This window comes from Spinacia oleracea, chromosome 3 (assembly GCF_020520425.1).
Source record: "Spinacia oleracea cultivar Varoflay chromosome 3, BTI_SOV_V1, whole genome shotgun sequence".
NCBI classification, from domain to species: Eukaryota; Viridiplantae; Streptophyta; class Magnoliopsida; order Caryophyllales; family Amaranthaceae; genus Spinacia; species Spinacia oleracea.
In genome coordinates, this window is record NC_079489.1 from 138,006,346 (window position 1) to 138,021,419 (window position 15,074).

General features: G+C 35.5%; 2 protein-coding genes across 2 annotated transcripts in view; one reads left to right on the forward strand and one right to left on the reverse strand.

Moving 5' to 3' along the window:
• Positions 1-3,152, forward strand: part of LOC110778055 (uncharacterized) — a 36,338-nt gene extending 33,186 nt beyond the window's left edge. The window contains exons 3-4 of the mRNA XM_056839707.1: positions 2,882-2,973; positions 3,082-3,152. Coding sequence (XP_056695685.1) covers positions 2,882-2,973; positions 3,082-3,152 — 163 coding nt within the window. The remainder of the gene's footprint in view (positions 1-2,881; positions 2,974-3,081) is intronic.
• A 1,136-nt stretch (positions 3,153-4,288) lies between these two features.
• Positions 4,289-8,925, reverse strand: LOC110793977 (L-ascorbate oxidase homolog). Its single transcript, XM_021998924.2, has 9 exons — positions 8,770-8,925; positions 8,513-8,688; positions 8,259-8,368; positions 7,042-7,312; positions 6,630-6,726; positions 6,193-6,538; positions 5,204-5,569; positions 5,032-5,110; positions 4,289-4,703 (listed from the first exon to the last, which is right to left on the reverse strand). Exons 2-9 carry the CDS (start codon positions 8,657-8,659, stop codon positions 4,500-4,502), a joined length of 1,620 nt encoding a protein of 539 aa, XP_021854616.1. The 5' UTR covers positions 8,660-8,688; positions 8,770-8,925; the 3' UTR covers positions 4,289-4,499.
• Positions 8,926-15,074: the final 6,149 nt, after the last annotated feature.

Consider the following 15,074-nt stretch of genomic DNA (forward strand, 5'->3'; position numbering starts at 1 on the left):
CGAACCGAGGTTGAGGGAGTGGAGATCCTTGAAAGGGGGAATGACGGATGGAGCTTGGAGTTACTAGACCTTGTGTTGGTGATGTAGCTTCGAGACGCACTAACCTTTGATTTTCAGATCGACGCCAAGTGGCAGAACCAGCCCTATGCATAAGACAAGCTAAAGTTTAGGCCCAAATTTAAGCATTACTTAGTCTAGACTCCTGACTCTTCCTATTGGTTTTCTATTCTCGCTTTTGTTGGTACACTTTGGCTCTTCTTTTGGTCATTCTTTGGATTTTCGAAACATTTGCCCGTGTGACATTCAAGGTTATTTTAATTAGCATGCTCGGTTTTGGTGCCGAACATTGTCGTCACAGGAGGCCTAATGACGACACAAGGAGTTATTTATTTTATAAGTCGTTCTTAGAATCGAGTGCCTTTTTTCATACGTCCTCGTAGCCAATTTGTTACGAATTTTTTATTGCTACGTATATTTCATGCGCGGGTGCCGAGGCTGTTGTGCCTGACCAAAAGGCCAGGCATCAACTTCAGCGCCCAGCGCTGGGCGTTGAAAATGATTGGCGCCCAGCCAGGGGCGCTGAAAATGCGTCCCTGACTGGTACTCGTATTCTGTTCGCGTATCCTTTTTCGTATATACGACTTAATTTTGCGTGCTTTCCTAATAACGTCCTTTACGCGTTGTGCGGCGTTGTGGAATCCGTTACAGGCCATCCTGGGCGTCGCTTATTTTTGTGGCGATCGCCCGGGGTTGCGGAACACGTATGTTGGTATAACTCTTTGGCCAATTGGTGTTTATGAATGTTTGGGCAATTTTTAGGGTCGTTGGTTTTCTAGTATTATTTGTCACACACAATCACATAATTCGTTACACATAACTAACATTACAACATGAAGCAAAATAATATGTCACGTAGTTTATGATAGGCTTCTATGGGTAATATTTGCGCCGGCTTGGTACCGCTTCTATCGTAGATCCAACACATGCCCCGGTCGAGGTAGTGCATTCAACAGACGAATTTCGTCCCAAGAGGCCAATCACGATGTAAGCCAAGGGGGCATGCACCAATGAGAGGGACCTAGTGGGCAAGCGATTGGGTTTGGGACAGGTGTACTACTAGCGAAAGTGCCGAGTGGACAACATTCGAAGCGTATGCACCCCCGAGTGGCGATGGGTATCCTTAGTCCCAACTCCCGAGATGAAACACACCAAGGGAGCCAAGATTCGTTATGCGGTTCTGCCCGTTCACATTAATATGCTGATTTTCAGGTCGTCCCAACTTGATAAGGAAATAAACGTGGAGTAGGATCGTTTCACCCTTCGGCTATTTTGATTACCTACGAGCACGAGTATTTCATTAACGTTCCCCAGTGGAGTCGCCACTGTGAGGGGGTCGAAAAAGCACGAGGCTAATGCATGACCTCGTCCCTCGTGGGCGTGACGTCGTCAGATCAAGTGTAGTTAGATTTCCTGTGAGTTTACACCCAATCTACTAGTAATATAGGAGTCGTCATTCAGTTTTTAACGACAATGAGAAAAACTGACAAAACCCGGTTATCGTGACATAAAGGGAGTGCAATTATGTTCGACCACGACGGCCATAGGTTCCCTTGTGATCCCTGGTGTGGGGATCGCTCAACGTACACCCGCAGGGAAGAGATTGAGAGTTCGGGGAACTGTAGCTACCGAGAGGAGTGCTCATCGATAATACTCCAGAGGCAGGTTATCCTTACTAGCTCAGCATAAATAATTGAAGGGACATGCGTTAAACTATTAAACTATTCTGTATTGATTTTAGTAATATGCAACACATAATACTAAATCGATCGTCATTATCTTATTTAGATTGATTTAAGGTACCTAGCATGATAATTCAATTGTCCAAGGTATTAACTTATTAGGCGTGATAGATCAATCAATTTAATAGTTTGAAAATTTTATAAAAGGGTGATGAAAGCGATTAAATCATACAAGGGACACATTAAAACGCACCCTTGAGAGGTGTGTTGTGGTTCTCAGAAAACTAACCACTTGACTTTGCTATTTCTCCTTTTATTTAACGAATCTCGGGTTTCTAAGCAATGTTCCAGTATTTAGGCTTAATTCATCAAGCTACAAGGGGCAGGATGCGTTCTGTTCGACTTTTGGGTCGATTGCGACAGAACGCTAGATCAATTTCGCAGCGTGAGGCTTAGGCTTAAGGCTAGAGTCAATACTCAGGTTTATGCAATTGTGTGTTATTTTCACGTCGGTTTTAGGCTGTATTTATAGGAAAAGAGTGTGGAAAGATAGATTTTAAGATACGAATCCAAAAATAATCCGGAGATAAAACGGCCCCAGGCATTTTCAGCGCCCAGGGCTGGGCGTTGAAAATGGATCTGGGCCGAGTTCTTGTCAGATTTGGACTCTTAGAACACGGAGCTTTTTGGGAGATTTATCCGAGTCTTTTAGTGCGTATTAACTTTATGACGGAATGCGTCTGGGCCCGTTACGAACTCTAGGTTCGTTAGGAATTTAGTTAATACGTAACTCTTATTTTCGAATTATACCAGGAATGCAAATTCTATCTCTTTTAGGATTTATGTTGGAGTGCAACACCTAATTCTGACAGGTTTCTATCTTTTATGACTTTGCCACTTTTAACAACTACCTTTTACGGCAGTTATTATTCTTAGCAGGTTTCTATAAATAGTAGCTTTGGCTGAAATGAAAGGGTGATTGAGATTCGTTATTTTATAGGAGATGTGTTGCCAAGTGGAGATTTATGTTCTCATCATCGAACCTTCCCTTTCGGGAATGGGGACAAAAGTAGGTGACTACAGGTTTCTCAAACAATATTGCTACTTTTTTACTCTTCATTAACTGTACATCGGAGATCAAGATGTATGATGGTGAGGAGTTTCATCAGTGGCACCAGTCGGTATATCGAAGGTCGTCGGATATTGAAGGTTGACGGTGAAGGTCCCCTTGAAGGTATGCGGTGACGGTCATCTTGAACCTTGAAGGTCCACGGTGACGGTCGTCGCCTCGACAGATGGTGGGCGGATGCTCTATATTTCTCCTCCCTCTTTTGTAAGTTAGGGTTAGTATCTTGGGTGGAATGGATTATGAATCTTAGGGTAAGAGGTGGGTATGGGATTCCATGGGTATAGGGTGGAGATAGAACCCCCTTGGTATGAAACTCCATTCCAAAAAGGCCCAACCAAACAACAAAATAAATTGAATGGGTTCTAACTCCATTCCAATCCATTCCAAAATGGCCAACCAAACGACCCCTGAGTTAATGTAGGTATCAAAAATACTTGTCATGTGTAGTAGTGGCCTAGTGGGTAGGTAGTGGTCTAGTGGATTCAGATGCAACATCTAATTTGTGATTTGTGCAGTCGAATGCCCATTTTTTTACGGAAGAACAAAAGGGTAAACGAAATAACACAAAAGGAAAAATACAAAGAACATAGTTACGGATACATTTTTCTTAAATTTTCGTTACTCTTCCTATTCTCTCTGTTCATTTTGAAAATTTTAAAATTCGAACCGTAAATTAAAATCATAATTTTCATAAAATCATTAAGAAAACCTTCATCAACACTAACTTAAAAAAAAACAAATTGAGAAACCACGAATGAAAACAAAGAATTAGTAACCTTGACGAAATTTTTAAGACCATCTGGACCGTGGTGCACATAGAGCATGGTGCACCAAAAGAACATATGTGTATAAGCAAAAGAACACGACACTACGGCAAAAGAACATGCAATATAATATTTTACTTTTTTGTTATAAAAATAATATATTATTTTATTATTTATTAGAAACCTAAATAAAAAAATACTCATGTTCTTTTCTCGTAACCAGATATTCTTTCAATTATATATACTAGTGCTCTTAAGGTGCACCATGCTCTATGTGCACCATGATCCACTAGTTAGGGGTCATAGGGCATTCAAATATTCAAATCCAAACCGCATAATTTTGGTGAAGTCGTGATTGAATCTTGATGACGGCCTTTACGGGATTTAGGAAAATGTGGGCCGTGGCAGTCAATTACGGAGTATGAATTATGGACAGATGACATAATTTCTGTCACCCCTTTTTTTAAGGGTTTGTTTCCATACGGCCCAGAGTGCCACCAATGATAAACAATTACAATTTACACACCACCGAATTTCTTATTCTACAAACATCAAACATGATAATTCTGATTCTTAAACAACAGTTAAAGAGTAAGATCAATGTGATTAGAGAAATTAATCAGATTGGTGCTAATTACTGCTGACAAAAATACTAATTAAGAAACTTTGATTTCCTTTCTAATTAAAGAAATAAATTAATCAATATACATATTACAAGAGGGGGAAGGCCCGAGAATGCAAAATAAGAATATTTCCCGCTTCATCTTTGATCTTTCTAACTCACAGTCAAACTCTGATGACTGATCAATAAACCTATAGTAGTAAGTATTATGATGATTAACTAGAATGATCATCTATATGTGTTGTTTAAGGATGACGTCCAACTGCTTTTCCACAAAGAAGAACATTTGTAGGGGGATTGTACTCGTTTGCAAGGCTCTGAACAGTGTTCCACACCCTCAGATAGAGTTGTTGTCCACCATATTGCCGCGGCCACATTGCAGATCTCAGGTTCCACATACCTTGGTTATCCAACGAGACCAATATCGCTGTCCAAGAATTCGGATATACCTGTAAATGTATCCAATCATGCAGGAAAGTCGCCAAATTGGTCACAATCTAATTTTCCAAAGGGGGAAACAAACAACAGTAGACTTTATATTTAATTATCTACTAATCATGTGTTCTATTCACCTGATTTTGACTTATTTTTTATCAACTTATCTTATCAAAACTTATTTTAGTTATAAATTGTACTTGGTCAACCCTTATTTTTCCTCAACTTTTTCCTGAAATAAGTGGAAATAAGGTGAACAGAACATAGCGGAAGTAAATAATCAAATTTCCCACGTTATTGATTTTACGAGCATGGATTAAGAACACAGCAAGGATGCAGTACCTGAGTGGTATGTCTGGTGAGAGCATCTATTAGATTGTAACTCTTCCGACTCCCTTGATTCCATTTACCAGCACCAAAACTGCAGTAATTTCAAGTCAAAAAGTGAGAAAGCCTGAAAAAAATCTCATGGTAAAGGTAAATAAGAGAGTATAACAATGTAAAAAAAACTTACCCAACGACCCAGAAATCATAACCATCAAGATGCCAAGACTGCATGGCATTCTCGTCATTTTGGAAGACAACCTCAATGAAGTCATGGTGAGAAACACCCAAAACAGAAGTGCCAAGCCTTGCAGCACCGCCAGATGGGTTACTTTGGATGGAATTCAAGCTGAAAACTCCAGGAATGTTGAAGTAATCGGCGAGCTTCAGAGGGGTATCAGGATTGATAAAAGACACCTGATTAACAGCATAACGCTGCTTTCCGTTGATAACAGGTGCTGAGTTGGCTAACACAAAGGTTTTTGAAATTGGGATTGTTCCATAGTGGAAAGATCCCTGAGGGTTGGGTCTAGCTGCATTTGCTGTCAGATTCCATCTACAATGAAAAAAATGGGCATAAAAGGTTAGCCATACATTTACCGACAATTATTGGTGTGACCAGACACTAAATCTTTTCTGTTAAAGCATTCAAACTAACAAATCCAAGGTCATAATAACACAAAGCTTCTTTCAGGGCTTGGTTTTATCATTGAATTAAGAGCAAGATACGAAAAGCCCTTAATCAAGGTTTTCACTGCACCAAATATACTACTACCTCCGTTTCAAAATGATCTTTACACTTTCCGTTTTAGTCCGTCTCATAATGTTCTTTACAGTTTGATTTATTCTATTTTTTGACATGTAAATTTACTACTTTACCCTTCTTACTCCACAATATTTACAATTTTTCACTCACTTTCTCCTATTTTATTCTTTTTTTTTTCTTATACCACCCACATTTTTTCCACATTTCTCCTACTTTATCCATATTTTATTATATTCAAACAATTTTTCTACTTTTGTCTTAATATTTGTGTAAACAGTAACCATAAAGATCTTTATGAAACAGAGGTAGTATATGGCAACACCAACAACATTACAAGTTTACAACAACAATGACACCATTGACATCAAAGATAAACCCAATATACGTTCAACACAAAAAAATGAATTCCGTACCTGAAGGTTCTGGCCTGTTGCATGGACCAATGGAATTCCCCAGCAGGGGCAGAAGGCAAAGGTCCTGATACTTGCGCTTGAGAGTTCGAGTAGTGGAGAGCTCCAGTGGCAGTAAGAACTATTTTTGTGAAACGTGTGGATGCAACTATGTAGTAATCTTTGGGTGCCTGATCTAAGGTCACAAGGATCGACAGAGACTGACCCACGTGCACGTCTATAGAATCATACAGAGTTTGAATAACATGAGATCCTTCAACTTCTACCACCTTCAATTTGTGACCTTGGATCCTGAAGTTGAATGACGTCGATAATCCCACATTTGAGACTCTAAACTTGTATGTTTTCCCTGAAATTCGACAAGATATTAGTATTAAGATAAACAAAGCATAATATGTCAAAGTTAGAGCAGTATGTACGATTCAGTTCATGAAGTTAACCTTGTTCTCCTGTGAAGGAACTCCGAGTCTGGCCATTTATAAGCAAGCCATCAGGGAATGGAAGAGCCTTTCCTGCATCCAGGCCTTGTTGTAGGGTCTGCCGAAAACAATATTTGACATAACGATTAGATTTCAGGAAGACTGCTTGAAGTATTGAGTTCCAAGTTCAACCACTAGAACTCAATGCTTCAAGATAACTGATTCAACTGAAGATTCGAATGATAATGGTAAATCTTAGTGGTAAAACAGTAACACTAACAATATGGTAGGTTTTCTCATTCTTGTGAAAAAATGTCAAAAGCAAAAAAGTTCATAAGCATTAAAAATCAGCAATATATGAAACACTCGAGTAAGTAACAGCAACGATGTTCATGCATCAAATTTCAGATAATATACACCCAAAATTCAGTACCTTGTAGTTGGTTTTGAACCAATCACCAATAAGCAAACTGAAGTCACCAGCAGGGTTGGCATAAGGGATGGGGATCCGAGGCCTAGACTGGACATTAAGGGCTCCAAATCCACCAGCAGCGCGATGCAACCCAGTTGATGGGAAATAAGTGTAAGAACCAATCTGATCCTTAGGCTGGAAGATGTATGTGAAGTTTTTGTTTGGAGGGATTGGGCAGTTGGTTCCCAATACACCGTCTTGCCATGAGTTCTTTCTTTGCTTAATTCCATTCCTACAGTTCATAAAAGTTCAAATCAAAATTACTTCTTAAGCCGTATTTTGGAATAGCCGGTGTTGTATACACGAGTATAGATTATATCACAAGTATTAGCCAAGCTAAAAAGAATTCTATAAGTAGAAGCTATAGAACTACTCCGTAGTATTTTCTTAAATCTCACTGAGTATGAGCCTAAAGCAACACATAATCATTTTCGTTTTGACTTATTTTAACCGAACTATATTGTCAATAAAGGATTGGATACTCTATTTACAGTGATCTTGTACTTATAAGTCTTGGGTTTTATTCTTTTACTTTGTAGTCTAATACGAAGCATAAGATTTTCAAGTAGTGGCAGTATTGTGCATAGCTCAATTAGCAATTTCGAAAAAATTGGTACTCCCCTTGCACAATTCATATACTAGCTTTGACTTTATCTTTTACTAATATATACGGAGTACAAAATTAAATGTTACTCCGTATTATGGAATATTTTGTTGGATTAGTCACAATATTATATTCTCGTTATATATCAATTGCCTTTTAGTTCAGTGGTGATTAGGGAGTAACTCGTGTTCGATCACCGCAACAACCATTGGAAGGGGACTGGAACCTATCCACCCAAAACTCGCCCCGAATCCGGATTAGCCTTAAGCGTGAACCGGATGCTAACACCAAAATAAATATTCTGGTCAAAATTGTGCATTGGTCCGCATTGGTCAAGGTGTCGGTCAAAGTGATGCATTTACCCAGAAACGGAGTGAGTGCAATCTAAGTTCAAATTAAATCTTTTTAAAAAAAAATGTACAAATTCAATCCAATCTACACCAATTATACTTCAAAACAACCAAAAATTGATTTGTTAAATATCCTAAAACGCAACAAATTACCTTGCCTCAATGGTAACATAAAGCGAAGAACAAATCAAAAAACAAAGTGTAGGAAAAAAAAAAAAGCATACCAAGTGAGAAGGAAGGGTTCATTCAATTTATTGATGACATTGAGGACAATGTTGTCATTTGTAACACAATCAAGCTTAGGTCCAGGAAATTGACCATTGATGAGAATGACCTAACCAAAAAAAATAGAGAAAATATCATAAATTAGATCTAAAATGTTGGAAATACTCCAACAAAATGCACCAAAAATAGAGCATTTAAGTATTTAGTGTTCTACTTGAAGAAATTAAACCCCAAAATATAAAGAAAAACAGACCTGTTGAGGAACACCCAATGGAGCAATATTTCCATAAGTTACTGTCCAGGTGAAAAATTTATAAGGGTCATCTGCTTTTGTAATGGATATACTCAACAATGCCACTATCACAAATAATACCAACTTTATCAAACTTGTTTCCTCCATTGTCTTCTCTACCAAGGGTTTATTGCCTCCTGTAAATACCCCAGAAATTAGAGAAGAATAAAAAAATATATAGTTGATTGCGAAAAGAGAAAATGAAATGAGAGTATTACCTTAAAGGGTTGATTGTGGCAAAGATTTAGTTGGAGATCTTGCAGAGGGAGGGACTGACAATGAGAGAGAGTGAAGCAGAAGATAGAAGATGTGGTTTATATGTATTAACTTCTGGAAAGGGAAAGCAGTTTTCCTGCTCTTAATTATTTCAAATTTCTTTGTTTTTTTCCTTCTTTTGTGTACTCAAAGAGCTGGCAATGGCATTCGGTGCTACTTTCACGCGGTTTCGCTTTCGCGTGATAATCATCAACTTCTACCAAATTCCAATGATAGATACCTTTTCAGAGCATCTCCAATGACAAGCTAATTTGACTACGTCGTATAAAATTTCAAGCTATTTCATAGCTAATTTGTGTTTAAATGTTATTCAAATTGGTCCTACATTTCAATTAACTATTTGACAACTTTTGAGAGCTACTCCCTCCATCCCAAAATATTATTTACGTATTCAATTTCGGGTGTCCCATAATGTTCTTTATATTTCCTTTTATATTATCACATGCATTGTTGGTAGAATCACGATCCGGATCGTGCGATCCTACGATCCTTTTTTACAAAACGATTCAGATCGCAAGCAGAATCGCGGGGATGGTGGGATCGTAGCAGGATCAGTAGGATCGTATAGGATCTGTGGGATCGTAATATGATCGTAAGATCCTGCTTTTCACTTAGATTGGTGCAGGATCGGAGCAGGATCATATAGGATCGTACAGGATCGTGCAGGATAGGTAGATCCTATTTTTTACTTATTAAAATGATCCCTAAAGCAACTAACTTTCTCGTTAAGCTTAAAAATTGATAACCCAATTTCATAAACGAATATATTTCTCTTCTCTAATCTTTATAACTATTACAAAACCATATTGCCTTTAAAATATCAATATTATGTGAGAAAAAAAACATGTATTTAGCATCCTTATTATTTGTAAGATATGTATTTATTCATTTAGCAACATTTTTCTTACTCTTTTTTACAATTTTGTAAGAACTTACGATCCTACGATCCGATTCTACCGATTCAATCCTATCCGATTCTACCGATTCAATCCTACCCCATTCACCGATCCAAGTTGGGATCCTGATCTGATCACAAAAATGCTTTAATGTTCTATTAAACTTTGGGTCAAGGATTATTTTAACCAATTAAATTCACTGGGTATTTAATCTCTCACACTTTTCCATTATAACATTGGATCTTTTTCATTTTTTCAATGTCAGATTTTTCTTTTTTATAAAGGTCGAAAATATTATAAATACACGTAATTTGTCTTGTTTAAATAAAAAAAATAGATGAATCTTAATGCACATTAATTAATCGTTAAACGCGTGCGAAATACCAAATGTAAATAATGTTTTGGGACGGAGGGGGTAGTTGTCAATCAAATTAGCTTGTTTAAACTAATTTTCTTGGCCAAGCTAATTTATTATTTTCACTCCAATGGTCTAACTATTAGCTTGAAACTTTTATAAATTTCAAGTTATTCCCTAACTACAACCATTGTAGATGCTCCTATTTTTTTAATTTTGGTATTATGCATGCATGCATACAAATAAATAATTACTATGGATGATATTTCTTTTTTTGTTGTACTTAGATAATACTCCCTCCGTCCCAAAATGTTCTTTACGTTTGATATTTTGCACGCGATTTAACGGCTAATTAATGTTCATTGATATTCCTCTATTTTTTTATTTAAATAAGGGAAATTACGTTTATTTATAATGTTTTAAATTTTATCAGAAATATGACATTGGAAAATTGGAAAAGATTTAATGCCCCAATGAAAAAGTGTGAGAAATTAAATACCCCAATGAATTTAATTGGTTAAAATAATCTTTGACACTAAGTTTGATAGAATATTAAAGCATTTTAAATGTTGTTTACGTATTTCTTTTTGGGTGTCCCAAAATATTCTTTACATTGGGGAATCTTAAATACCTTAATAGTCTAGTAATATTTGTGCCCAATGATTTATTTTAACCAATTAAATTCATTAGGGCCTTTAATCTCTCACACTTTGTTATTGGGGCATTAAATCTTTTCCATTTCCCCAATGTCAGAGTTTTGATTAAAGTGAAAACATTATAAATAAACGCAATTTTCCTTATTTAAATAAAAAAAATAGAAGAATCTTAATGCAAATTAATTATTCGTTAAATCGCGTGCATAATACCAAACGTACAGAACAAAAAAGGGACAACATGAGTACAATATAAAAAGAAAATATTTCCAATGTATAAATTAAAATGGGACACCCAAAATGGAATATGTGATAGCAAATATTAAACTCGATTGAATTCAATATGTGTTAAACTTATAAATTTGTGATCATGAATCACATATTTATAGGGAGGAATATAGAAGTTTTTTCCTACTAGGATTAGATTTAACTAAACCCATTAGGATTCTAGTTAAACATAACCACTTAGTATTCTAGGAATAATCAAACACTAATTAAGTATTAGATTTATCCTATAATTCTAATAAACATAGGATTAGGAAAAACTCTAGCTTGAGGCCCAAGCTACTTGCCGCGCAAGTAGACTTGGCGCCCAAGCCTATTTGTCGCACAAGCAAGCAAAGCAGGCGGGTTGGGCTTCGCTGCAACACGCGTGGCTTGAAGCCCACGCTGCTGCTCGTTGCTTATCGCCCACGCAATGGCTCGCAGACCCATTGCTGCTGCTTAAATCTTGGTAGGAGCTTTTAATTCAAGTCTATACCATGGTAGGAGACTAGGAGCTTAAAATAATCCGTAAGTCTATACCATGGACAAAGCTCAAAAATCATAAGTTTGTACCATGGTACAAGCTTAAAATTCATAAGTTTGTGTCATGGTACAAGCTTAAAATGCATAAGTCTGTGAATTTTTTCCAGACAAAAATAAATTGTTCTGATGTCGTCAAGGTTCCGTTTGTAGACTCTCACATGTAACAATATGCGGTGGCCGGAGGTGGTGGCGGTCATAAATATGGTGGGAAGGTTAGAGGTGAAATAAGGTAAACGAGGAAGGTGCATATAAGTAAATAAATAGGGCGGTTTTGAGTAATGTGGGGCGGTAAATAGCAAGTCCCATTATTTATTGTAGTACAAAGAAGATGTGAGTAAATGTGGGAACCATAAGAGGGAGAGAAAGATTAATATAATTGGAAGTGGAGACCATGACATGCCATAAATATATAGTTTATCTTTTAATTAAATACGGCATATTATGAGAAGTTTATCTTTTAAATTATTGTCAACTATCCGACTTGCATCATTAAATATGTTGAGGACCCTTGCTTCCCCTATCTCTCCCTCTTTTCTCTCTCTTTTTAGAGTTTACAAAATTTAGGGTTTTATAGGGAGAAATATGCAATTTTCTTTTGAAATTTGGTTATTTTCGCCCCTTTTCTTCAATTCTGTTTTTTTATCGTTAGATCTCAATAAAACTACATAGTTTCAGTGTAGTAAGTACCCCTATGGTCGGTTTGATTCTAGTTAAATTTTGTGTGTTTAGTTTAGTTCAGATTGTTTCTTTGGTAAAGATTTGTGCGGGATCGAAGAAGAGGTCATCTTTCGACTACAATCAAACGAATCAGACGGAAATCAAATTTGTCACGGCTACAACAGATCTATAGACTCACTCGCCGAGGAATGCTGTAAATCACAACGATATAAAAGAGGGTATACAAAATGTTTGATATACTACGATCGTAGCTATGGTAAAATGAAGTTTTTATTTGATTCGGTTGTTATGTATTTGTTAGATTCAAATCTTTATGTAGATATCGTATGACTTTTTATCAATAAATTAATTTGATTATAAAAAAAAAAACCAACTTACATCATTATTATATCAAATTCAACTACTCCCTCCGTCCTTTAATACTCGATCTGTTTTGACCGGACACGCTTGCCAATTTACAACTTTGACCACCAATTTATTAATAACAACTTATAAAAATATTAATATTTTGAAAATATATATTAAAATGAAGCCAACAATATATTATATATTAACATTTGTTTTCACATACTAGAAATAAAATAGGGTCAAAATGAATTATATAAATAGTACAAAAAGTCAAACTGGATCGAGTATTAAGGGACGAAAAGAGTACTTCGTATGTTCTTTTAATACTTATTATGCGGTTAACATGTGACTACTAAGAAAATAGGGAGGGAACAATGCACTACATGTATTGTGAGTGTGTGAGTGTGTGAGCAAACTCACACTCACCAACCGAGGTTGTTTTTCCGCATATCAGATATGTGTGAAAATACACATATCAGCTAAAAGACAAATAGCTAAAAGACAAAATAGGAAATACCATTCTGTAAAAAAAAGTACCATTATGTGAAAAATAGTACCATTCTGTACAAAAAAGTACTATTTTTGTTTTAAAAAGTACCATTTATTTTCTTTTTTGTCTTTTTTCTTATTTTATCTGTTGCTATAATGTGTATTTGCAAGCACATATTTGATATCCGGAAATACTTCCTCCTCACCAACCACCCGAATTAAATAAATGGAAACAAAGATACTAGCACAGGATTCCTTCAATCTCGGGCCTCCCGCCCTCCAGGTTGGACTCAAGCCAACTTCCTATTCGCTTCCTTAGGTAGAAAATGTAGTCTGATATTCCGTCGTATTTTTTTTTTTAATACTAGTAGCTCTGAAATTTATAAAAGTTTCAAGCTAATAGTTAGATCATTGGAGTGAAAACAATAAATTAGCTTGGCCAAGAAAATTAGTTTAAACAAGTTAATTTGATTGACAACTACTTCCTCTGTCCCAAAACATTATTTACATTTGGTATTTCGCACGCGTTTAACGATTAATTAATGTGCATTGAGATTCCTCTATTTTTTATTTAAATAAGGGAAATTACGTTTATTTATAGGAAAATTTGGTAATATTAATCCAACCTTTGACCGATTTTCTTTTATTAAGCCCACCTACGACATATTTTTTAATAATCCCACCTTTATTACCCAACAACTTTTATTGGGCCCAACAGGTCATAAAACTGTTGTAAGCGGCATTATTTCTCTACATGGCAGTACTCTCTCTCGATATATTCAGTCATCATCATCAATTCATCACCATCTCGTTGACTTTTTCACCGATTACCGGCCACTTAAGCCCAATAAAAGTCGTCGGGTAGTAAAGGTGGGATTATTAAAAAATATGTCGTAGGTGGGATTAATAAAAGAAAATCGGCCAAAGGTTGGATTAATATTACCAAATTTTCCTTATTTATAATGTTTTAAATTTTATCAGAAATATGACATTGGAAAATTGGAAAAGATTTAATGCTCCAATGAAAAAGTGTGAGAAATTAAATACCCTAATGAATTTAATTGGTTAAAATAATCTTTGACACTAAATTTCAAAAAATGGTACTTTTTAAAAAAGAAATTATACTTTTTTTTCAAAAATTGTACTTTTGTTTTACAAAAATGGTACTTTGCCATGTTTCCTATTTTGTCGTTTTGTGGGGTTATAACATATTCATTGTGATAATGTCAAAATCCACATTATGTTCTTGCATCAAGGGTTGAATTTTACTAAAAACTTTAATGGCTGTGTTTGACATTACATATTAGATTAGTTAAAATTCAACCCTAGATGCAAGAACATATGTATATTAGGTATTCCATATGTTCTTGCATCTAGGGTCGAATTTTACTAAAAAATAAAAATAGGAGGTAGTACATATGTTGTTAAAATCTTTTAACTAATCTAATATATAATGTCAAATGTGGAATTTGACATTATCACAGTGAATATGTTATCTATAACCTGCAAAATAAATTTATAGATGCAAGAACATATGGAATATATAATCTAATATGTATGTATACATATATATATAAAGAAGGCATATTTGCTGAAATATTAGAGAGCCACCTATGATTACTGGTTTCTAATTTATTTTTGAATTAAAAAAATCGAGTGCCACGTAGATATTTTAATTAATTAATTACTCTTATATACAGCTTCAACCAAAATCTAACACTCAAATAATCAAAAAGTAAATTTAAAATAAAATTCATCCAAAATCAAACACCAATATAAAATGAAATTCAATCCAAAATCAAACACTAATCCAATATATAACTTTATCCAAAATCAAACACTCTAATAATAAAAAAATAAATCCAATCCAAAATCAAAATTTAATCTAATCTATTGTATAAATATAGCAGTTGGTATGTATAGGAGTGTTATTTTAACCTAACGAATTAATGAAATCCGTGCATCGCACGGGCTAAAATCTAGTTTTATTGATAATTTAAAACAGCATAAAATAAAATAAG